Source organism: Notothenia rossii (assembly GCF_949606895.1).
Source record: "Notothenia rossii genome assembly, chromosome: 4".
NCBI classification, from domain to species: Eukaryota; Metazoa; Chordata; class Actinopteri; order Perciformes; family Nototheniidae; genus Notothenia; species Notothenia rossii.
In genome coordinates this window covers 39,145,170-39,169,652 of record NC_136902.1, presented here as the reverse complement: position 1 = coordinate 39,169,652, position 24,483 = coordinate 39,145,170, and the positions used below count along the sequence as shown (strand labels likewise).

General features: G+C 42.0%; 1 protein-coding gene across 1 annotated transcript in view; it reads left to right on the top strand.

Annotated features, from left to right (window-relative positions):
• The window catches only part of plod1a (procollagen-lysine, 2-oxoglutarate 5-dioxygenase 1a), a 35,681-nt gene that overhangs the window by 5,823 nt on the left and 5,375 nt on the right, over positions 1–24,483 (top strand). The window contains exons 4-13 of the mRNA XM_079674123.1: positions 5,724–5,887; positions 9,535–9,647; positions 10,348–10,411; positions 20,129–20,226; positions 21,644–21,745; positions 21,868–21,999; positions 22,147–22,268; positions 22,881–22,985; positions 23,135–23,260; positions 24,302–24,443. Coding sequence (XP_079530249.1) covers positions 5,724–5,887; positions 9,535–9,647; positions 10,348–10,411; positions 20,129–20,226; positions 21,644–21,745; positions 21,868–21,999; positions 22,147–22,268; positions 22,881–22,985; positions 23,135–23,260; positions 24,302–24,443 — 1,168 coding nt within the window. The remainder of the gene's footprint in view (positions 1–5,723; positions 5,888–9,534; positions 9,648–10,347; positions 10,412–20,128; positions 20,227–21,643; positions 21,746–21,867; positions 22,000–22,146; positions 22,269–22,880; positions 22,986–23,134; positions 23,261–24,301; positions 24,444–24,483) is intronic.

The window sequence follows — 24,483 nt, the reverse complement described above, 5'->3', positions numbered from 1 at the left end:
ACCGCTGCATCGTAAGCGTTAGTGAGCAGGTCATCAGTGACCCGACATTGGGGTCGAGGGCACCTGGCCTCCGATCTCAGAGCTTCGTCAGGGGAAACTATGAGGGAAGCAATAGTAGGCTCAACAGCCGGCATGTGGTCAAGGCCGACTTTTGCAGCATCCTGCATGGCTGCCAGGGCTCGGCCATCGGACGTAAGACGGGAAAGATTCTTAGTGTCCCTCCAGTATGCATGTAGCTCCCTCAGATACTCACAAGAGGGAGGAACGGCAAAGGTGGCGGGTGCCAAAGTGCGCCTGAAGAACGCACTGGCAGGCGCTGTTTTGGGATGCTGTACATCCAGCTGCTGGCGAGCCAGTGCCATGCGAATGACGGTACCCATGGAGCCGTCATCTGCCCCCTCCGAGGATGCATGAGCTGAGGTACAGGAGCCAGGCCCAGAAGCATGGGACGGGCCCTCCCCGTAATACTCATTAAATTGAGTGGCTGAAGCTGCCATCGAGAACACATCGTCATCTGGAATCAGCTCAGCCACGGGTGGATCGGGTGCAGCGGTGTGCTCTGTACTGGCACCAGAATGGAGAGCCAAGAGGAGTGACTTCATCTGGGCTAACTCAGTAGTGAGTAGGTCCACCCTAGAGGACAGCCTATCAGGCTTAGTCCTCTTCTTGGGCGGGGCCCCCGCAGCCTCTGCTGCCCGACGCCTAGGACGGGTAGGTTGGGCTGTAGTCGACTGTGCAGGGGGAAGGCCACCCTCAGTCAGTAGTTCAACCTCGGCTAGTTTAGCAGCTCTTAAGGCATGATAGTGCAATTCATGCACGGGTCCTCCGAAAGGCCCTCCCTCAGATGCTCAAGGCCAAGGCAAGAGGAGCAAAGGTCATGGCCATCCTCTGGTTGAAGAAAAGCCATACAGGTGTTACAGCCGTTAAACATAGCGACAGTACCAATGGAAAAGCTCCAGACTAATTTCTGCTGGCAGCTTAAGTCAGTCTAAGGGAGGGCACTCATCTGACTGTAAATAACTGGGCCAGGAAACAATATCCGCAGTGGAGGGGAGTGAGCACAATAGTAGTTAGCTTGAGCCGTGAGAGGAGAGCGGGAATACTCTCTCCACTAGCGCCGTAGTGAGCTAGCCTGAGCAAGAGCACTCTGCTAACTGGAGATAGAACGGGTATTAAACCAACTGTGTGCAGTGAGAGGAGAGCGGAAACACTCTCTTCACTATCGCTGTAGCAAGTTAGCTTTGAGCGAGAGCACTCAGCTAACTGGAGGATGCAACAGGAACCAATTGTGCGCCGTGAGAGGGGAGCGAAGACATTCTTCACTAGCGCTGTAACAGTTAGATTGAGGGAGAGCACTCAGCTAACTGGAGGATGGAACAGGAACCAATTGTGCGCGGTGAGAGGGGAGCGAAGACACTCTCTTCACTAGCGCCGTAACAGTTAGCTTGAGCGAGAGCACTCAGTTAACTGGAGGATAGAACAGGTAAGGAACCAAATATATGCAGTGAGAGGGGCGCGGGGACGCTCTCTTCACTAGTGCAGTAACAAATTAGCGAGAGCCCTCAGCTAACTTGTACACAATTATCTCATTAGCTTGAGAATAGATAGCAGAATCAGCAGTAAATGGTAGCGATCTCACCGGCTGACGTGCAGGAGCGTCTTTACCGGTCCGGAGCTCCTGGGGTCCGAGCGGTGAACACCGCGGTCCCCTTGCTTGGGAGGGCGGACAGCTCGTCGCAGCCTTTGGAGGGCGAGCGTCTTTCTAGCCCGCAGCTCCGATCGAGACGATCACAAGGCTACAGGTAGCAATGAGCTAGAATCAAATGTTCAATGAGCTAGCTTGGCTTCTACTCATAAAGTAGCAACCTGTGCAGCGAGAAGATGAAAAAGGACTGAACTCGTTGAGAACAACAGAACTTATGCCTTCCGGGGTCATACGAGGTCACACGTGACTTTGTTGATATAAATATTCGACCTGCGCATGCGCGGGACAGAAGATATTCAGTGCTAAGCACCGCCTCTGGCGATCACTAAGGATGAAATAGAACCAAGATATTTAGGATAAAAAATGATCTTATTGATAGAAAAAGCTGCCTTTCATGAATCATATTCAGGCAGCAGCCTTTACACCAACACTGAAACACATGAGCACATACTACAGTTTAAAAAAGCAGAAATAAAATCTGAACTGACAGAAAATGATCCGTTTTAGTTTAATAGCAGAAGAAGAAGATGCACATGCGTTTTTATACAGGTACGTACAGTACACATGTTTTACATCATGCACATACATATACAAATACACAGTTATATGCAAACATGCAGTTGAGAGGTCAGAGCGGATGCAGCCAGTCTAGCTGGCGCCAGTGAGCATTTGGGCAGTGGCCCCAGGAGGTGAACTGGCTCCTCTCCAGTACCAGTCCACACTCCGTATCTTGTGGTCGGGACGTGAACCGGCGACCCTTCGGTCCAAAGTCCAATCCCCTAGAGCAGTGGTCACCAACCTTTTTAAGCCCAAGATCACCGACCTCGGCCAAGGTGAAAGGCGAATTGAGTGAAAAAGACGGCCCAGACAATGCTTCCAATTTGAGGCCTTTTATATAGGCTAATTGCATCTGAATTACTGTTACAATGAAGGCTCCATAATCAGCTCACGGCATATAGGCAGGGGTAAAGTGCTATTGGGGAGCGGACCTCACCTCCTCTAGGGGGGTCCTCACTTCCTCTAGGGGGGTCCGGGGGGATGCTCCCCCGGGAAGATTTTTTCAAATATTGAAGTTGAAAGCATCAATCTGGTGCACTTTGAGAACAACATGAAGAGATCTATGGATACCTCTCTCAGCACCCATATAGAACAGAACTGTAAACACATTTTCTTTTTCTTTATGGATATTTTACAAATCACTCCCCTTTAAACTGTATTCTTGTTTTACTGACATATTGTATAGTAGGCTATTTCATACCTGTTTTTCATTTATTCTCTTATTGTTTGTATAACTATAATGATCATATGAAGGTGTGCCACGGAAATAATCTTTTGAATAATTTGTGACAAAACCGTTCTAAACACTCAGAAAGTCCTTTAGCTCACCTGAGCCCCTCAGTCTGACAGGAGAGGACTCTCCTCCAGCTTGTTGTGGAAACAGCTCCTTATGTCCGTTAGTTAGTTAGTGCAGCTAGCTAACCAGATGCTAACATCACGGTCCCGCTAGCACCGGTCCCTCTCTCTCCCTCCCTCTCTCCCTCTCTCTATCACACTAAATGCGCTATTGCCACACACACACAGAGCCGAGCTTGAATGACACAAGCACACGTGTATTTCCATGCAACTCTCTGATTGGTGTGGTGTCTTGCCTCTGTTGCGTTCACTGAACACGGGAAATTACAGTGCTGCCATTGTCTCTTGTGTCATGATGAGGTTCACGTAAAGCACGGTTAATGTATTATATTATTGAGGTGTCTCAAATATACGTCAATCAAGTGGCACCTGCTAACGGGGTGGTGGATGATAGGTTTACATCTAAAAACGTATTTTTCAAACATTATTATTTTAATTTAATTTTTCTTTCTTTTGTTACTTTTTTCTTTAACGGTCCGCGATCTACCCGCACCACCGGTCGATCGCCATCGACTGGTTGGCGACCACTGCCCTAGAGACTGAACCACTGCCGCCCAATACACACAAGCCTCATCCCAATACCCGTCCTCGAGTCCTCCTTTCCCTCACTCGCGTCCCTTCCTTGCGTCTTAGCTCCGCCTCCGTAAGATGTGAGCAAGAGACACGAGGAGGAGACGCGAGGACAGAGGAGTCCTCAGGTATTTATTGGGATGTCCTCGTTCACTCAAACGTCACTTTTAAACGACGTCTGTTAATGATGACATGTGCACATCTGTATCCCCTCTCATCGGGCTTAACTGAATAACCCCTTAGAACCGGCCCATTTGTTGTTTAATATTTATTTAAATGAATTAATCTTTCTCTAGTTAGTCAAGGAATTAAATGTATGATGGTTGGTCCTGCTTTTGTGTTCCGTTTTGGTGTAAAATGTAGCCTACATTTAAATAAAAATATAATGATAGTAATGTGAAAGCCTTTACTCTGAACATGTGTGTCCTGTAGATCCCCACATTCACCACGAACCCACATTCAGGACTGTGCATTTAAAATAATTTAACTCCTGAATATCTTAACACAAAACAATGCAAATAATTGTTATTTATCAAGATCTAGCCATTTATGAAATAGCTTTCTTAATAGCTATGTTTTAGTGACGTTCAAGATCATTAAACACAACTTAAATTGTTAGTATAACCTTAAGAAATGAATTGCACATAATAATTCCCACAGAGCTGTGAGTACTTATACATTTATGTGACGCTTTTCCACTCATCTTCCAGTTGTCGGTTTTCCTCTGTTGAAATCGACCAGCTGTGAAGGTGGGGGCGGGGCTTTTATACGCGAGTAGTGAAAACACTTCTGCTCTCGTGTATCCTCCCTTTCGTCTCCTCCTGCACCCCTCCTCCCTCACCCCTCCTCGACTCCTCCGTGTGCATTTCAAGTATTGGTACTTCCTTCAAAATGGCGTGTCTTGATCGATTTCCGGGTCAAGTCCCAGAGGAGGGGAAGAGAGGAGTCGAGGAGGGGTATTGGGATGAGGCTACAGTTAAGCTCACACACACTATTTAATGAACATATAGGTTCACCTGCTGAATTAAAAACCGAACAAATGAACCAAAGAAAGTGAAAACCATAAAGCAGATTCAGGCAGTAGGCGTATAGATTCACACTTAAAGTATTATCCTAGAGAACAGTACAGCTCTAAAAGAAAAGACAACATCTGATCCTTTACAACAAACACTATATGCTCATTTGGGTTTTTTACTAACATTGTCATCCTACTAGTTATCCCCACTTTTAAGAAATGCAAAAGTCTGATTATGTATTGTTTCGCGTGAGAAGAGAAGCAACAACAAAGTTATCTTTTGTTGTATTCTGATGATGTAAACCCGTTTAATGTAATCGGTAGCTACATGCTCATCTCAGTTCTGGATGTTTAAGAAAATCAACAAATTCCTCATATTAAAGGTGACCTATCATGCAAAATGCACTTTTGTATGTCTTTTATACATGAATATGTGTCCCCGGTGTTCCAGGGAACTCACCAAGTGTCAGAAAACACAACCCTCTCTATTTTCCTCCATACCCAAATCTCTTAAAAAGGGGCTGCAACGGATCTGATACAGACAGATCCAGATTTAAACACTTCTATGACATCACAGAAGTGGCGCTACGGCTATTGGGCCGACTCCACCAATCAGGAGGAGACAGCCACGGACATTGCTGTTCGAAAGCGCTGGAGACGCTGTAGTACATATGCCAGGCCTGTAGATGGTGCTGTTCTCACAGAATCAGCCCATGCAAAGACAGAGTTAAATTGAGCGAAATGAGGAATGGCTAAAATGCATGATCTGTTTGGTATTTTGAAAAATAAAAAGTATAAATATGCCTTTATATAGGCATGGTCCTACACTATATTATTCAAATATAGCATGATAGGTCCACTTTAAACTATCTGTAATGCAGCCTTTAAATTAGTGTAATAATCATATAAGTGGGAGTTGCAGTAAAAACTCAATCAACCCAACCACATTTTTTTAATAAACGTAACCACTGGCATCGTAATTCTCAAAGTGTTTCTATCTTCCCTCCCTGTTTCAAACAGCTACGACGTGGTCTTCTCCTCGGGTCCCAAAGAGCTGCTCAAGAAGTTCCAGCAGGCCAAACACAAGGTGGTGTTCTCCTCCGAGAGCCTGATCTGGCCCGACAGACACCTGGAGGACAAACACCCCCACGTCACAGAGGGGAACCGGTTCCTAGGCTCAGGAGGTAGGTAGACCGGTCCTGTCAGGCTCTCACATTGGGTGGGTATTTTTGTAAATGTCAGTTTTTTTCCTGAATTTGTCCTTTCAGGAGATGCTTACTCACAGCATCAAGATGAGGCAGGGGAACGAAGTCCCTGATAATCATAATAGAGTGATTATTAGAAAATTAGTATTTTGATATTGAGGCTTCATTTTGACCGGGGTTTGCAGAGATAGGAAGTAACCAGAAATGGACTAATCTGCACAATGACTACTTTTACTTTTGGTACTTAGAATATTTTGATGCCAATACTTATGTACTTTTGCTTAAGTAACCTTTTGAACTTTTACTTGTAACTGAGTATTCCTACACTCTGGTACGTCTACTTTTACTCAAGTACAAGAACTGAGTACTTCTCCCACCTCTTAGGGCTTGAACTTACCCTTTTTAACAGCACATGCACACAATACTCTGTAGCCAGATCAAAACAGTGGTCGGTTGCAGAGGTTCAGACAGTCTGAACCAGCTGCTTTGCGGGGGTTCAGTCTTTTAACGTCCTCCTCCTGAATAGAGAGGTTTGTTGTTGTAATGGGGGTGGAGTGGAAGGCAGGTTTATTTTCTGGGGGACAGACTCCTGCTAATGTGAGTTAAGGGGAGCTGGAGGGAGATAGTGGATGGGTTAATAGCTGGTATAGTGTCCCTCGTATGAACGTGGTGTGTAGGATTTATGTCCATCATTAGCAATATCTTGCTGCTTTTGGAGAAACAAGTTTTTTTAAATTAACTTTTTGAAGTTTATATCGATTCACCATCTTAGAAGAAATAAAACTTGATTATAACATGATTCCCCCCACTCCTACAATACGAGTCATAATACTGCGGTTACAATTACATTTATTTTGGGTTACTGTAAGCAAGGGGATGTAGTGCCTAAGAGAAAAGGCTTTTGCTGAAGTCTTAAGGTAACTAAATTAATTAAACTTTGAACCAATAATAAAAAGTAAAAAAAGTACATTTGCATCACTTAAGTGTAGCAATACTTGACATTAGGGGACAGATATACTGTATCCTGCTTATAACTATAGAGAGGCGAAGTCCCTCCCCTTCCGGTGGGACTCATGGGACCTTATTTCGGAAAAAGTTTGTATTGAAGTCAATGGAGAGAGAAAGATTACCTTTCGATCCCGTTTGAATTGTGCCACGAATTACACATGATGTTTGTCAATCTTAAATAATAATTTCCATTTAAAAAAAGTCACAGTTTGTCGTAAAACTGTTGAAATATAAGACTATGAAAAATACGCAACTAGAAAGACTACAAATCCCAGAATCCCGGTCCCCGCATGCTGGCTCTCACGGAAATCGACTAACTCCCCTTTTGTGTATGTACAGTGGGGCAAAAAAGTATTTAGTCAGCCACCAATTGTGCAAGTTCTCCCACTTAAAAATATGAGAGAGGCCTGTAATTTTCATCCTAGGTATACCTCAACTATGAGAGACAAAATGAGATTTAAAAAATCCAGAAAACCACATTGTCTGATTTTTAAAGAATTTATTTGCAAATTATGGTGGAAAATAAGTATTTGGTCACCTACAAACAAACAGGATTTCTGGCTCTTACAGACCTGTAACTTCTTCTTTAAGAGGCTCCTCTGTCCTCCACTTGTTAACTGTATTAATGGCACCTGTTTGAACTCGTTATCAGTATAAAAGACACCTGTCCACAACCTCAAACAGTCACACTTCAAACTCCACTATGGCCAAGACCAAAGAGCTGTCAAAGGACACCAGAAACACAATTGTAGACCTGCACCAGGCTGGGAAGACTGAATATGTAATAGGTAAGCAGCTTGGTGTGAATAAATCAACTGTGGGAGCAATTATTAGAAAATGGAAGACATACAAGACCACTGATAATCTCCCTCGATCTGGGGCTCCACGCAAGATCTCACCCCGTGGGGTCAAAATGATCACAAGAACGGTGAGCAAAAATCCCAGAACCACACGGGGGGACCTAGTCAATGACCTGCAGAGAGCTGGGACCAAAGTAACAAAGGCTACCATCAGTAACACACTATGCCGCCAGGGACTCAAATCCTGCAGTGCCAGACGTGTCCCCCTGCTTTAGCCAGTACATGTCCAGGCCCGTTTGCAGTTTGCTAGAGAGCATTTAGATGATCCAGAAGAGGATTGGGAGAATGTGATATGGTCAGATGAAACCAAAATAGAACTTTTTGGTAAAAACTCAACTAGACGTGTTTGGAGGAGAAAGAATGCTGAGTTGCATCCAAAAAACACCATACCTACTGTGAAACATGGGGGTGGAAACATCATGCTTTGGGGCTGTTTTTCTGCAAAGGGACCAGGACAACTGATCCGTGTAAAGGAAAGAATGAATGGGGTCATGCATCGTGAGATTTTGAGTGACAACCTGCTTCCATCAGCAAGGGCATTGAAGATGAAACGTGGCTGGGTCTTTCAGCATGACAATGATCCCAAACACACCGCCCGGGCAAAGAAGGAGTGGCTTCGTAAGAAGCATTTCAAGGTCCTGGAGTGGCCTAGCCAGTCTCCAGATCTCAACCCCATAGAACATTTTTGGAGGGAGCTGAAAGTTTGTGTTGCCCAGCGACAGCCCCAAAACATCACTGCTCTAGAGGAGATCTACATGGAGGAATGGGCCAAAATACAAGCAACAGTGTGTGAAAACCTTGTGAAGATGAACTTTTGTTATTGACCAAATACTTATTTTCCACCATAATTTGCAAATAAATTCTTTAAAAATCAGACAGTGATTTTCTGGATATTTTTTTCTCATTTTGTCTCTCATAGTTGAGGTATACCTAGGATGAAAATTACAGGCCTCTCTCATCTTTTTAAGTGGGAGTACTTGCACAATTGGTGGCTGACTAAATACTTTTTTGCCCCACTGTACATGCCCAGACTTGGAGTGATTTTCACCTCTTTTAATACTTTTCGCCTCATTCTGAAAGAAAGAAGTGAAATGTGCCAACATGACGGCCGTCTTGGTGTGATGTGCGAGACCGGAGATGTAGTTCATTGAGCGGTTTCACACAAAACAAAGTGTTACTTCACAGTTTTACGACACTTCTTTTTTTTTTTTACTTTTAAAATTATCTTTTAAATTGACAAACATCATATCTGTAATTCGTGGCACAAGTCAAACGGGATCGAAAGATAAACTTTCTCTCTCCATTGACTTCAATACATGATTTTACTGAAATAAGGTCCCATGGAGGTCCACCGGAAAGGGAGGGACTTCGCCTCTCTATAGGGCAAAGGGACAGAGCACCACTGAGTGAACATGATCATATACGCAAATCATCCCACATCTCTCTGGCTTATTCCTTTACATCTCAAACACAAAGCTACGTATGATTTGTATGTTTACCATCCGCTGGTGTGACTGGACAGTTTTGGTTTAGGCAGGATTTGGTCGTTTCTTCTTATAGCAGAGAAGCAGCAGGCAGCTCTGAGCTGAGCCCATAAAACTGAAGCTGGCAGGAGTCATTAGTCGTGGCCATTAGAAACAGTTGACATCACTTTTTCCTTGCTGTACCTGAATGTAGACACAATGGTACATTTGCATGAATATGGAAAAAAAACATGTTGGATGAACAGGTTTCGTCTGGGTGTGTTTATGTCCTCAGGTTTCATTGGCTACCTTCCTAGCATCAGAGAGATGGTTGCTGACTGGAAGGGAGAGGACAGTGACAGTGACCAGCTGTTCTTCACCAACATCTACATCGATCCTGCTAAAAGGGTACTTAACACATTTGATCATGAACAATAGAAGTCTTTAATAGAATGTGCCTACATTTAAGACAGAACCAGGCTTTTATTTGAGGCATGTATTTATTATTTCCCTTGTATTTGATCTTATTTTGGCATTTCCAAATCACTAAATCCAAATTTGAAATGTGGTTTGTGGCATGAAAGTTTGAAAAACAATGTTGCTAAAACATCAAGATACAATTTGTCCCAATACTTGTACCCTACACAATAATTCTGATATGAAAAAATATGTATTAATAGTTCCACTTTGCAATGTTTTCAGCCCTGTGAAGTAGCTGTATTGAGACACAAAAAAAAAAGTTCTGCAGTAATGTTCAAATGAAATGTCTTTCAGTAGCTCATCAGGCATAGTCACTCATTTCCTCTTAGGCTTTTCATTTGAAGAACTGCAGGTTGAGAGCAAACAGAGAAGAAGTGACTGCAATGAAGTAGTGATGGGAACAGTTTCAGTGTTTCTTCAGAATAATGCTGAGTATGAAATGACTTCTTATACTGAATTTACCCTGTTAGCTCAATATAAGTCAGCCCCCCCTAAATGTTTTTTTACCCAGCCTTAAGTTTTTGTGCAGGCCGCACCTTCAGCTTATATTTCGTACCTACGTTTTGGGAATTTATGCTTTTAGATATTATTACAACATGTACATTAAAGCTGTGTTTCCACGTTTCAGAAATCCATAAATATCACAGTGGACAACAAATGCAGAATGTTCCAGAACCTCCATGGAGCCCTCGGTGAGTGCGTACAGCATCTCTGTAAAGTATGTGTATTCACCGGTATTCACTCTCTGTCCTAAGTGTGCTCTGATTGGTCGAGAAGCTGACCAATCAGAGCACACTGGCTCGTTGCTGCACGCACACACACAGACACACACACTGCTGCGGGCTGCTGCAGGAGCAGACAGGCTTGGCGATACAGCTAGAACAAGCGAAACTCATCCTGAGCATACACAAACACTCACAGCCGAAGTAAAAACAATGAGTGGCTTGATATTGAGTAAGAAAAAGGTTTATTACGCTGTGAGAATGGGCCTGCGGAGAGCATTTCTCCGCGATCCCAACGTAGTAGTCCGAAAAACGTTTACCCATTTAAACAGTCGTGGTAGATACCTTGTTTGTTTTAAACAAATACACAAACAACAATGAATACTTACAGGTTGTGTACCCGTATCTCCCGCTGGTCCAAACAAAGTAGGAACAGCATCGTTCTTCAGTGCCCTACGCCAGGGGTTCCCAAACTTTTCCATGCCAAGGCCCCCCAAAAATCATTAGCTTCTGGCCGGGGACCCCCTTTGCAAACCCACCAACAATGCTACAAAATATGTCACACATCAACTTTAAGAACGTTTTTGTTACTTTTATTCTCTATTCAATACTGTAATTATTACATTTGTTTAGCATGAGAATAATATTAACAATATGTTTTCAACACAGAATAAGATTTGTATGGCAGGGCATCTTTGTTCCACCACAATGTTTTTCTTATTATAGACACTATGTTGCAATACATTTTACCCTACAGAAAATATATTTACATATGCAAGAGTTTTTTTTTTTTGTCTTTCTTGCATTATGTCTTCAAAAGTTTTCAGTCAAAAAAGAAAAAAAATCTATTAAACTGACTTGGTTCTGTAAGTTCAACACTATATTCCCACTGAATAACAAACCTTTCAACAAACTGTTGATGATACAAAAACAGAAAAAAGAAACCAAACCTCTCTTTTGTGTGTGTGTGTGTGTGTGTGTGTGTGTGTGTGTGTGTGTGTGTGTGTGTGTGTGTGTGTGTGTGTGTGTGTGTGTGTGTGTGTGTGTGTGTGTGTGTGTGTGTGTGTGTGTGTGTGTGTGTGTGTGTGTGTGTGTGTGTGTGTGTGTGTGTGTGTGTTGGAAGTGACAGACAGTGATCACACTAGTGGGAGGGATGGGCTTGGTGGCTCCTACACAGTCTGTCAAGCCTGGGCTTAATGTCTGTCAGTGCCATACGCATGTCATTGTCCACATGTAGACGTGCTCTATGTTTAGTTTTGAGTACCTTTAAAGTTGAAAAGCCAGACTCACACAAGTAAGTTGTTGCAAAAGGGAGAAGGCATTTCAGTGCCCTGTCAGCCAAGGTGGGATAGTCCTTTCTTACATGTAGCCAGTAGTTAGACAGGGGAAGAGCCTCAAAGTTTAGTTTTAAATCCCCTGAGTTTGTCATCTCAATCAGCTCCTCCTGTGACTTTATGTCCAAACTAGAACCGACACCGGGGGAAAAGGGGTTCCTAACCCAGTTTAAATGTGTGTTTTCAAGGTCAGGGAAATAGTCTTTAAAATATCCTTGGAGGTGCTCCAGGTGGGACTGGATCATTGGAGAGATGGAGCCCAAATCATCACATGACAGCAGCTCCTGGTGAAGTAGTGGGAACATCTCTGTGACTCCCTCCTGGAGCTTGTTTGACCACAGCATAATCTTTTTGGAAAAAGCACGCACTTTGTCTTGCACCTGCAGTATGTACGTGTCACGTCCTTGCATGCTTTGGTTCAGTACATTTAGATGCAGAAAAATGTCTGACATGTATGCAAGTTTGCGGATCCAGGTTGCATCAGTGAACCGCTCTGCCAGCTGATGCTTTTCAGAAGAGAGGAACTCTCCAACCTCCCTCCGCAGCTCATAGACACGGTTCAAAACTGCGCCCCGTGACAGCCAGCGCACGTTTGAGTGAAGCAGCAGCCCCTCAAAACGGGCGCCCATCTCATTACAAAGCAGGGTAAACAGTCTGTGTTTCAAGGGGCGGGCTTTAATAAAATTCACCACTTGTACAACCTCCTGTAGTACCTGATTCAACTCGTTATCCATCCTTTTTGCGACAAGTGCCTCACGGTGGAGCATGCAGTGTGTGGCGACTACATGCGGGGCTTTCTGCTTAATGAGAGCGGTCACTCCACTGATCTTGCCGGTCATTGCCGCGGCTCCGTCCGAACACACCCCCACACAGCGGGCCCAGTTAAATCCGTTAGACTCGATGTAATCGTCCAAAACTTGAAAAATATCTTTCCCAGTGGTTCTTCTTTCAAGTGCTTTACAAAACAGTATTTCCTCGACAAATCTCTCCTGGGAAATAAATCGAATGTACACAAGCAGTTGGGCCTCATTCCATATGTCTGTGCTCTCATCTAGTTGAAGAGCGAAGTACTCGCTGGCTCTCACCTGCTCCAAAAGCTGAGCAGATACGTCCTGCGCCATGTCACCAATCCGTCGGCTGACGGTGTTGTCCGAGAGTGGGACAGCGTCAATTTTTTTAGCAGCATCCTCGCCAAGCAATTCTCGGACAATGTCTTTGGTAGCTGGTAAAAGCAAATCCTCTCCGATTGTGTGAGGTTTTTTTGCACGAGCAATGTGGTATGAAGCTAAAAATGATGCCTTCAGGGCCCGCTCGGGAACGGTAGCTTGCTGTGTGAATGCAGCAGATTGCCTGGCCAAATGCTCCTCTTTACGTCTGAAGAAGTCTGCCGTTTTTTCGGCCTCTGCCGGATGTTTTTGCATCAAGTGACGCTGAAGTTTCGAAGGTTTTAAACACTCGTTTGAGAGGGTCTCCAGACAGAGCACACACTTCGGGCAATCATGGCCATTTTTCTGTATGGCTGTAAAGCCATACTTAATGTACGCTGCCTCGTACCTTCTGATTTTAATTGGCCAGGAGTTCTTAGGTTTTTTTGCAGCAGTGTCCTCCACAGCAGGGCTGTTGGTCGGTTCCGTTGACCTGTTCTTTGTCAAAAACCTGTCCATTTTGAGCTAGCTAGCTTGCTCGCTTGAGGAGCAAAGCAGCTTGATAAATGGCGCAAACCGCCAGGTCTAAACATGACGTCATGGCGTCGTGAACGATGTTTTGACTGGTAGGCAATCAGAAAGATGACTATGGCAAATTATATGTTCCATTATTATAAATTATATTTTATAATTATGATTTTTTTTTTTAAATCAGATTTAAAATATTTATTAAAAAATAATTAGATTTTTTTTTTTTTGTCTTTCCTTTTTTTTTCTTATCTTCCCTCCAATTTTCTGAGGCCCCCCTAGCGCCCCCTGGCGGCCCCCCAGGGGGCCGCGGCCCCCATTTTGAAAACCACTGCCCTACGCTGTACATGTCCGGCATGAATCGCTGAAAGGTTTGGGAAGCTTTGTTTCGTGAAAGGCTGGCAGAGGGTGCGGCCATAGCTCTGGGCGTGGCTACTGGGTATCCCTCATAGACTGTATCCCTATGTAGCGGTACCCGGGAAGTAAAGGAGAAATCTCCAACGAGGCGTTTTGAGGAGGTTATGTTAGAGTTTTACTCGCTACAGCGTGTACTTTGAGGGGTTTTGACTCTGCAGACCGTTTACATGCATAAAAACCTTCATAACACACAAGGGGACGGGTAATAACCGGAAAAGCATGACATGGGAACTTTAAATGTTAAATGTTAAAATTGTTAACGGCAGATTCTGTTTTCTAGATTTTCTTTTAATTTGAAGAAATTATATGGTAACAAGGCATACATAACACATGGTTACAGTTACAGTTAAGACCTTGTGTGCAGTAAAGGAAGAGAAAGGACATTTGGGTGAAACTGTGCTCATTCAACTAGGAGATATGTTTTACCCACTGTATTCACAGCACATTGTTTATTTGTGGCTTGTTTCTACTATATTTAACACATTGCTGTCATTAACAAACAATACCTATATTCAAGTTTGCTCCTTAAAAATGTTTTGACTGTCAATACGTTTATTATTATTATCTTATCTAAATTCTAATACCATCATATAGATTCATAGTGATGTCATCTTTTATTTATTAGGATCACTTCATGGGTGAGGTATTGAGCTAGTGGGCTCATTATATATCAGTCACAGTAAGGTGTGTGTTGCTTATGTGATGACATTTCCTTTCAATGCTTTTGAAAAGACATCACCATTCAACTCTTTTAGAAAACTCTTTTTCTCCAGCTCCTTGCTGTGCTTCTTTCTCTGTCGGATCTTTAAAGCCCTGCTAAATGCAAACACAATACCTCACATATCTTCTAATAAACCTTGTTTAATATACTTAAGGGTCCAGAGCTGAGGGGTTTACGGTTGCTGTCGTTCAGGCGGAGCTGCACGTTTGGGCAGGAGCTGAGCCCTCTGCATTGTGTGCAGCATTTCTCCTCTCTGAGGCCATGAAGGAATGTGTTAGTTCACTGAGAGATGGATGTGACAGCATCATAGTCTACGACTCTACGGGCATGGCTCCCGAAACCCCCTCTATAAACTCTTCTTTTAACAGCTGCTGGCTCTGTCTCTTTTTGATGACTCATACATTGGACATACACAGAGAGAGATCTATAATTACAAATGAAGAAAATTATGTGAGAGGTGCGTTTTAAATATATTGTAGTTTTTATATGACTTCCTTCTCCAATTACAGATCATATTACAGATCATACATCATGTAGACAACATAATCCCCGGCTCATCCATCCTGATTGACAGGCCTTCCAGCTAGGGGTGCATACCGGTTCCCGGTATTACCGGTTACTGGCGGCTACAGTATACCGTACCGAAATCAGATCCGGTTTTCGATACTTTTTAATTTTTATAAAAGTGAGGCGTAATATCCTTAAATTCGCGCCCAAACCGTTGGAATTACGATGTCAATTTCACCTTGAAACTCCGCAAACAAGTCACATTAGAAAATCTAAAGTGTGGCTGCATATGACTGCCAGTCTGAATGGTGGGGTCTGTAACCACTGCCAGTCTGCATGGTGGGGTCTGTAACCACTGCCAGTCTGCATGTTGGGGTCTGTAACCACTGCAAGAAGTTTATTTCTGGGAAAGGTGGCAACACATCCAACCTCCAACCAATGCTGTCTCGTAAAGCAACCAAGTACCTTTGTGTTCAGGTAAGCAGCGTGCCAAGCGAGAGAGTGCTCAGTTCAGCAGGTGATATCCTATGCTGTGAAAGGGCCCGCTTGGATCCAGAGAGCAGATATGCTCATCTTCTTGAAGATGAATGCACAAAACTGAACTGTGATGGGATTTGCTTTCTTTCATCAGGCAAATGTTGATTTGAATGATGCCATTTGTTTTATGTGCAATGCCGAGATGTCATGATCCTTTATGTGTTCTCTGGTCAGTGAATCTCAGGTTGAATATTGATTATACTGGTGCCATTTTCTTTTTGCATTACCAAGATGTACTATTCCTGCCTGATGGTTGTTATAAATTATATTGCAGAATCTGTTTTCTTCCTAGATAACGTGTGTTTCATTGTTTGTTCAGTACTAAAAGGTCCAAGTCCCACAATTGAATTTAATATTCATTTATCATGTTAACTATATCATAAAGCGCTTCATGGGAGTAATTGCGGGAGGATTCATTCATTTTTCCCTTATGCAACGTTAAAGTATCACGATATGTATCGGTTGAGTATCGGTATCGGTATCGTAAAAAAGTCAACGATATGCAACCCTACTTCCAGCAACACATGTAATGACAAAGCATTATGTAATTAGAGACAAAATGTTTACATTGACATTTTGTCATCTTCATAAGGAAGAATATGTTGAAGTGTCTTATCAATGTTTTTCCCCAAAAAAAGAAGACAGAAGCTCATACCTTTTTATGTTATCGCAACTTAATTATGGAAAAAGTCACAATCAGGAGGAGGTAATGCATATTTGACTTTAAAAAGATCTGGAATTTAGGAAATAACATGTTGTACATTTCAAGTGAAATGAATCAATCAGGTGCATCGTAAGAGCAAAATGAAGGCTGGATCTAATGTTGTGCTCTTGTAAATAATGTTATCACAAATGCACAAGTTATTTAGATATTAATGATGATGACATGGTAAAAGAGGAACAGACTAAACACAAACATGTCGAACCGCATAATCCTGCTTTATCCGACCATTTCTTAGTAACTTTTGAAGTACTGTTACTAGACTACAAAGCATTAGGTTTCTGCTGCAGGAGCTTTTGGCTATCTGTTAGTGCTATAGCCAAATTTAAGGAAGAGATTCCACCAATACTTAACTCGATAGCATGTCTGAATGTAAGGGAGGAAACTTATACAAAATGTACACCACCCCAAATTGATCATGTTGTTGATAGTGCTACAGATGCGCTGCGAATAAAATTAGACTGTTGCTCCTTTGAAAAAGAAGAAAATAAAACATAGATTAGCTCCATGGCATAATGCCGAAACCCGCAAAATAAAGCAAAAGTCGAGACAACTTGAAAGGATATGGCGTTCCACTAAACTTGAAGAATCTCGTTTAATTTGGCATATTACTCTCAATGAATATAAGAAAGCACTGCGTAAAGCGAGAGCAGCCTACTACTCTTCATTAATAGATGAGAATAAGAATAATGCAAGATTTCTTTTCAGCACTGTAGCCAGGCTGACAGAGAGCCACAGCTCGACTGAGCCTTCTATTCCCATAGCACTCAGTAGTAATGATTTTATGTGCTTTTTTAACGATAAAATTGTTACTCTTAGAAACAAAATTAATGACCTCTTGCCTTTGACCAGTATAGTGTTATCAACAGCTCCCGGAAACCTAAGTTCTAATATTACATTAGATAGTAAACTAGAATGCTTTTCAGCCATAAACTTTGAACAATTAAATTAAATGATTCTCTCTTCTAAACCATCAACGTGTATCTTAGACCCGATTCCAACTAAGCTGTTAAAATAAGTTTTTCCATTAATTAGCACTTCTTTATTAAATATTATGAATATGTCTTTATTATCAGGCTATGTTCCACAATCATTCAAAGTAGCAGTGATAAAACCGCTTCTTAAAAAGCACAACCTCGATCCAGAGGTTTTAGCCAACTATAGAACTATTTCTAATCTTCCGTTCCTCTCAAAAATTCTTGAGAAAGCAGTCGCAAAACAGCTGTGTGATTACTTAAAAAACTATGATTTATTTGAAGATTTTCAGTCTGGCTTTAGAACACAACATAGCACAGAGACAGCTCTGGTTAAAGTCACAAATGACATTCTAATAGCCTCAGACAAGGGACTTGTCTCTATTCTTGTCTTGCTTGATCTTAGTGCTGCATTTGATACTATTGACCATGATATCCTATTGCAAAGACTAGAGCACTTAGTTGGCATACAGGGAACTGCTTTAGGCTGGTTTAGGTCCTATCTATCTGAACGCTCTCAGTTTGTACGTGTCAACGATGAATCTTCCATGCAAACCAAAGTTAGCCATGGAGTGCCACAGGGCTCAGTGCTTGGACCTATTTTGTTCACACTATATATGCTTCCGTTAGGCAATATTATAAGGAATCATTCTGTAAACTTTCATTGTTATGCGGATAATACTCAACTATATTTATCAATCAAGCCTTATGAAATTAATCATCTAAATAAAATTCAAGACTGCCTCAAGGACTTAAAAACGTGGATGACCTTCAATTTTTGATGTTAAACACGACCAAAACTGAAGTTATTGTACTTGGCCCGAAGAATCTACGAAAAAAATTATCTAAAGATATACTAACTATGGATGGCATTAATTTGGCCTCCAGTGAGACTGTAAGGAATCTTGGTGTTATATTTGATCAGGATTTATCCTTTAACACCCACATAAAATCAATTTCAAGGACCGCCTACTTCCATCGACGTAACATTGCAAAAATCAGGCATATCTTGCCTCAAAACGATGCAGAGAAACTAGTCCATGCATTTGTTACTTCAAGGCTGGATTATTGTAACTCCTTATTATCAGGGTGTACAAAGAAGTCAGTCAAGTTGTCACGGTTTGTGAAACAAGCAGGACCCAAATGCAGATATAAACTGAAACTTCCTTTATTTCAAGGCTATGATATATGTGTACAATGACAAAACAGAACACTCACCGCAGAACTAGTCAGGGAACAAGACGAACCGACCAAGACAGACAGACAACCCAGAACTTAAATACACACAAGACTCAATCACACAACAAGACACAGGTGAGGAGGGAGGAGAAAACACAGGGGCCCAGGTGAACATAATCAGACAATTAGACACACCAGGGAAACTAATGACAATAGGAAAATACAGGGAAAAGGACCAGACAATAACCCAAAGGAAAATATGACATGGAAAACAGCAAAAACACCCAAACCTACAAAACTATAAACGTGACATAACATGAGAATCGTGACACAAGTTGCTTCAGCTGATTCAAAATGCTGCAGCTCGTATACTAACCAGAGTTAGGAAAAGGGACTACATTACTCCTGTTCTGGCTGCCTTACACTGGCTCCCTATAGAACACAGGATAGAATTTAAAATTCTTCTTCTCGCCTACAAAGCCCTTAATGGGCAGGCGCCATCTTACCTTAAAGAACTCATTATACCCTATTGTCCTACTAGGGCATTGCGTTCCAAGAATGCAGGGTTGTTGGTTGTTCCTAGAGTCTCTAAAAGTACAATGGGAACCAGAGCCTTTTCTTATCAAGCTCCACTTTTGTGGAATCAGCTTCCAGTTTGTGTTCGGGCGGCAGACACCCTATCCGTTTTTAAGAGTGCGCTTAAGACCTTCCTTTTTGATAAAGCTTATAGTTAGGGCTGATTAGATTCAGCCCCTAGTTTTGCTGATATAGGCTTAGTTTGTCGGGGGACATCTTACTTCTTCCTTCTCTCTGTCTATACCTGTGTACTCTCATGTTCCGATTAACCCAGCTTCCCCACATTTCTTTCTTTTTGGTCTCTATATACGCCGGGATCCGGAGTCATGGATGATCCTGCGGTCCTGTGTCATGGATCGCGAGTCCTGGATCTTGAGTCGTGGCTGTGGTCCTGGATCATAAGTCCTGGATGGATATCCTCGTGGATTCATCTTCCTATTATACACACATGCATTTCCAAACATTTGGACTACCTATGTTGCAAATGTATTATCTTTTCAATTTACACACGGCATCTATTGCACGTCTGTCCGTCCTGGGAGAGGGATCCCTCCTCTGTTGCTCTCCCTGAGCTTTCTCCCATTTTTCCCTTTAAACTGTGGGTTTTCTCTGGAAGTTTTTCCTTGTACGATGTGAGGGTCTAAGGACAGAGGGTGTCGTATTGTCATACTGATATTCTGTACAAACTGTGAAGTCCACTGAGACAAATGTAACATTTGTGATATTGGGCTATATAAATAAACATTGAAACAGTGAAACATCATTGTGAAATGGATTGAAACACAATAATCGTTTTATCTGCATTATCTGGTTTTCATAATCCAAGATTATATCTGAAAATAAAACAGTTAACTGCCAGCCTTACAGACAATGACAGTGTGTTGCCTCTTAATTACAGAACTTGCTGACCTTGTAATTGTTCTACGTAATTACTTACTCAAACACACATAGTGTTGTTGACCACTACAATGTGATCTTTGCCCGAAATGCAGAATAAAAAACGTGTGTGTGCGTGCGTGTGCGTGTCCGTGTGTGTGTGTGTTTCCAGATGAGGTGGTGCTGAAGTTTGAGGATGGACGTGTACGTGCCAGGAATGTTCTGTATGACACCCTGCCTGTGGTCGTCCATGGGAACGGACCAACCAAGGTACTGACCACAGACTGTAAATATGGACCTGTCCAACACCGGGACCCTCACCTGATAAATACAGCAGCCCAGTGAGGTTAACCCCCATTGCAGGTGTCTTCAGCCAGCAGAGTCTGACACATCACACTCTTCCTAAGTAGAAGTACTAAGATCCTTTACTGAAGTAAAAGTAGAGATATTTTGGTCTGAAAATTCCCCATTACAAGTAAAGGTCCTGAATTCAAAATGCTACCTTAGTAGAAGAACAGAAGTATTATCAGCAATCAGCTAATATACTGTATCAGCTGTACTTAGCTGTACCTAGGGTATCAAAAGTACCCATGATGCACTATGACTCTTTTCAAAGTATTATGTTGTAATAGAATTTTATATTATTGTATTTGTATCGCTTAGAAATACATTTCAGAGCTTTCAAATGTTGTAAATACATACATACTGGGTATATGAGCAGTACAGTACCACAACACATAATACACCATGTCAGGTGTTTTTAAAGGGAAAAAGTACAAGTGTTAAAGAAATGTAGTGGAGAAAAAGTACACTATTTTCCTCCAAAATGTAGTGAAGTAGAAATACAAAATATCATCAATTTGGAAATAATCAAGTAAAGAACCAGTATTAACTAGCAAATGACCAATCTGCCACTTTCACACTATTACAATACTGTTATTTGACCCATATGTTTGTTGCAGTTGTTTAATTTGCTCTTTTGACTACGTTGTTAGTATACCGTTTTATTATTATAATTGTTACTTTTATTATTATGCTGCTGTGTTTATTGTATCTTTGTAACTCTGGAACAACAATTTCCCTCGGGACAAATAAAGTCTTATCTTATCTTATCTTACTTAAGTACAATACTTGATAAATGTATTGATTTGAATGGAACCACTGCAGGATGGAAACTTGAAGATGCATACTCATCACTTCATCCAGAGGGAAGAATGATGATTTCATTCTGCAGTCTGTCAGTAAAGAACACTTCAAAGCAGATAAACACACCTATAAACACCCCATCAAACTGTTGACTTCCTGCCACTGAAATCTTATTGCACATTTTTTCCGCTGCCCCTCCTTCACTTCCCCCTTTGTCTCAGCATACAAGAATAGGAATGTGCTTCTCAGCCTAAACACGCAGATACGTTCTTTGTCTATAGCCATTTGATTTGGAACTGTCCGGTCTTTTAGTGTCCTGAGCTTTCTGAATGAGCAACCAAAACAAAGCTGGATAGCAAATATCGGCTTTGCACACAGAACAAGACAACATCTCTGTTTGATGTGAATGACTGTGCTCTTTGTTCGCATACACCACTGCCAACCAAACACAGTCATTCTTATGCCAAGAATAAAACAAAATGACTTTCTTTTTCTTCGAATACATAATGGATGTTTTATAGAGATGTGATTTCTATTCCAGCTCCAGATCAACTACCTGGGGAACTATATCCCCAACATGTGGACGTTTGAGACGGGATGCAAAGCGTGTAATGAGAGGCTCCTCCCACTGGAAGGTCTTCAGGTCAGTCCACAGGCTTCTTCATTATATCATGTGTGTTCCAGATGTGCCACATTGAATCAAAAGGCTGTTTTGTCTGCGGCCAAATGGACGTATTAAGCCTTTTCTCTGTTTATATCCAACAGGAGAGCGAGTACCCACTGGTGCTTATCGGCATCTTCATTCAGAAGCCCACCCCTTTTGTTACGGTGTTCTTTGAACGCCTCCTGAAGCTCCAGTACCCCAAGAACAGACTGAAACTCTTCATCCACAACCAGGTAGGACATATACATCTTAACCCTAACTTCCTGCTCGAAACAGTGTCATTGTTACATCTCTTCTGTAGCTAACAATGAAGTCCACATATCCCAGATTTCTTCCCTGTACTTCCTTTTATATCTGTTTTATTTCTACTCTCACTCCAGGAAGCTCATCATGAGAGTCAGGTCAGCCTTTTCCTGAAGGATCATGGGAGCCTTTATCAGGATGTCAGGGTGAGCGGGCCTGAGGAGGAGGTGGACACTGCTGCCTCCCGCAACCTGGCCATGTGAGTTCCATACATTCAGCTGTATGACACATCTTGAGTATTTCTCTATTATCAGGACTTAGGGAAAGAGACTGCTGTGCTGAGAGGATCCAACTGCACTTAGAGTGAGCCACTCTTTTTGGATTTGCCAGCAGGGTTAGCCGCAAAGCATATTCTCCTTTCCTATCATCTAGACTAGCAGGACTGGACAACCCGCGGCTCTCGAGCCACATGCGGCTCTTTGCCCAGACTGATGCGGCTCCTCAGTTCATATCGAATTTTAATTGTTTTGTTTTTTTTGCGCATATGCATCCCAGTTCACAAAGGGTTAACAACACACAAGTTCCAGCCCAATCGTTACACAGAATTTTCAACAAAGAAGTGCTCTAGCCAATCAGAATGCAGATTCTGCAGTGTGTTTGATATGTTCTTGGTTTACCATGCACACCTTTCAGTATTTATATCTTAAAGAAACATTTAAAAACTCTCTGCAGTCATTCACTGACCGCCCCCCTTTGGGCAGAACGTGATCTTTGTATTTTGAATGTGCACATTGATCTGTTAGTACTGCAGGAACGTGTGGTGTCTGACAGAGTATGTGTTCACGCAACATATTTATCTTCTACCTTCCAGCGATGTGTGCCGGAAAGACGAGGGCTGTGACTATTTCTTCACCTTGGACATTGAAGTGGTCTTAAAGAACGAAAACACACTCAAAATTCTCATTGAACAAAACCTGTAAGTATACTTTATTTATATTCAACTGTAAACAATGATCCTGATCCAGCTGATGCCTTTGGAGAGTAAATCTCTTTTTTATTTGCACGTTTCTATTACTTGTATTTGATTGGATGTATTCATATCGTAACACTTGAATTGTTCTTTAGTCCCTTTGTGGCCCCGATGATAACTCGCGCTGGCCGACTGTGGAGCAACTTCTGGGGGGCCCTCAGTGCAGAGGGCTACTACGCCAGGTCTGAGGACTACGTGGACATAGTGCAAGGACGCAGAGTGTAAGATGCTTAAATATCTCTTTTGATTGTAAAATTAGTTCTTTGATATAGAATAGAACATAGAGCTGACATATCGTTGTAGAAAACTGCAGTGCTTCACCAAATGAAATCAAAGCTAACAGTAGTGATGCCTAAACATTTTTTGAATGAATAAATGATATACCGGTATACTGTATATGTCACATTTGGTTATTTTTAATAGGAATATGTAATTTAACTGGTAATTATAGCTCACGGCTTTTCTAAATATATCCAATTGTCTAATTTCACTTTTTTTAAAGTTACTGTTTAATCCAGGGGTGTCAAACTCAAGGCCCGGGGGCCAAATCCGGCCCGCGACTTCATTTTATGTGGCCCCACAAGAGCTTGCAAATAATATAATATGTTTGTTATACAGTTACATGGCGATTTACAGAAGCACGTTGACATGGAGCACAATGCATCTCTTTTTTTTTTTTTTTTATTCTAAATATGCCTTTTTTCTCAGAATTTGCCCTTTTCTCAGAATTGACTTTTCTTTTCAAAATGTCTTTTAAAATCATTTTTTTTCTCACTGAAGAGACTTGCAATTATTTGCCCTAGACTTCTGCTTTCAGACCGAGTTAATTATGAAGTTATTACCCTATCCGATAATAATCCAATGCAGAAGAATTATGTAATATAATACATTATTTTATATATATTAAATATTTATACATGTATTTTTATTTAGTCTTAAAGTAACCGGCCCTTTGAATGCAACCATTATGCGAATGTGGCCCGTGATGAAATTGAGTTTGACACCCCTGGTTTAATCCAACACTTCCTGTTTGCATTTCAAATGAAAGGAGGTGGGGGTTTTTTAGGCTCTGCTGTAGTGCTTCTATAGAAATGAACATTAAGCTTTATAAAGACATCAGCAAACGCACTTAAATAGCATATCATATATTCTATAAGCTGTCTCTCATTCAGGCCTGGTTCTCTCTCAGTGAAACACAGTGTGTTCCTGCTGTTAGATCTTGGTGTTGCTGTGCACTTCGTCTAAAATGTTCTTGTTTCCAGGGGTGTGTGGAATGTCCCGTATGTGTCCAGTGTGTACCTGGTAAAGGCCAGTCTGCTCCGGTCTGAGCTCACTGACTTCCATCTGTTCAACTCAGACATCTTAGACCCCGACATGGCCTTCTGCCACAACATCCGCAAGCAGGTCCGTGAGAGACACTGACAACATTATTTATACACTAACA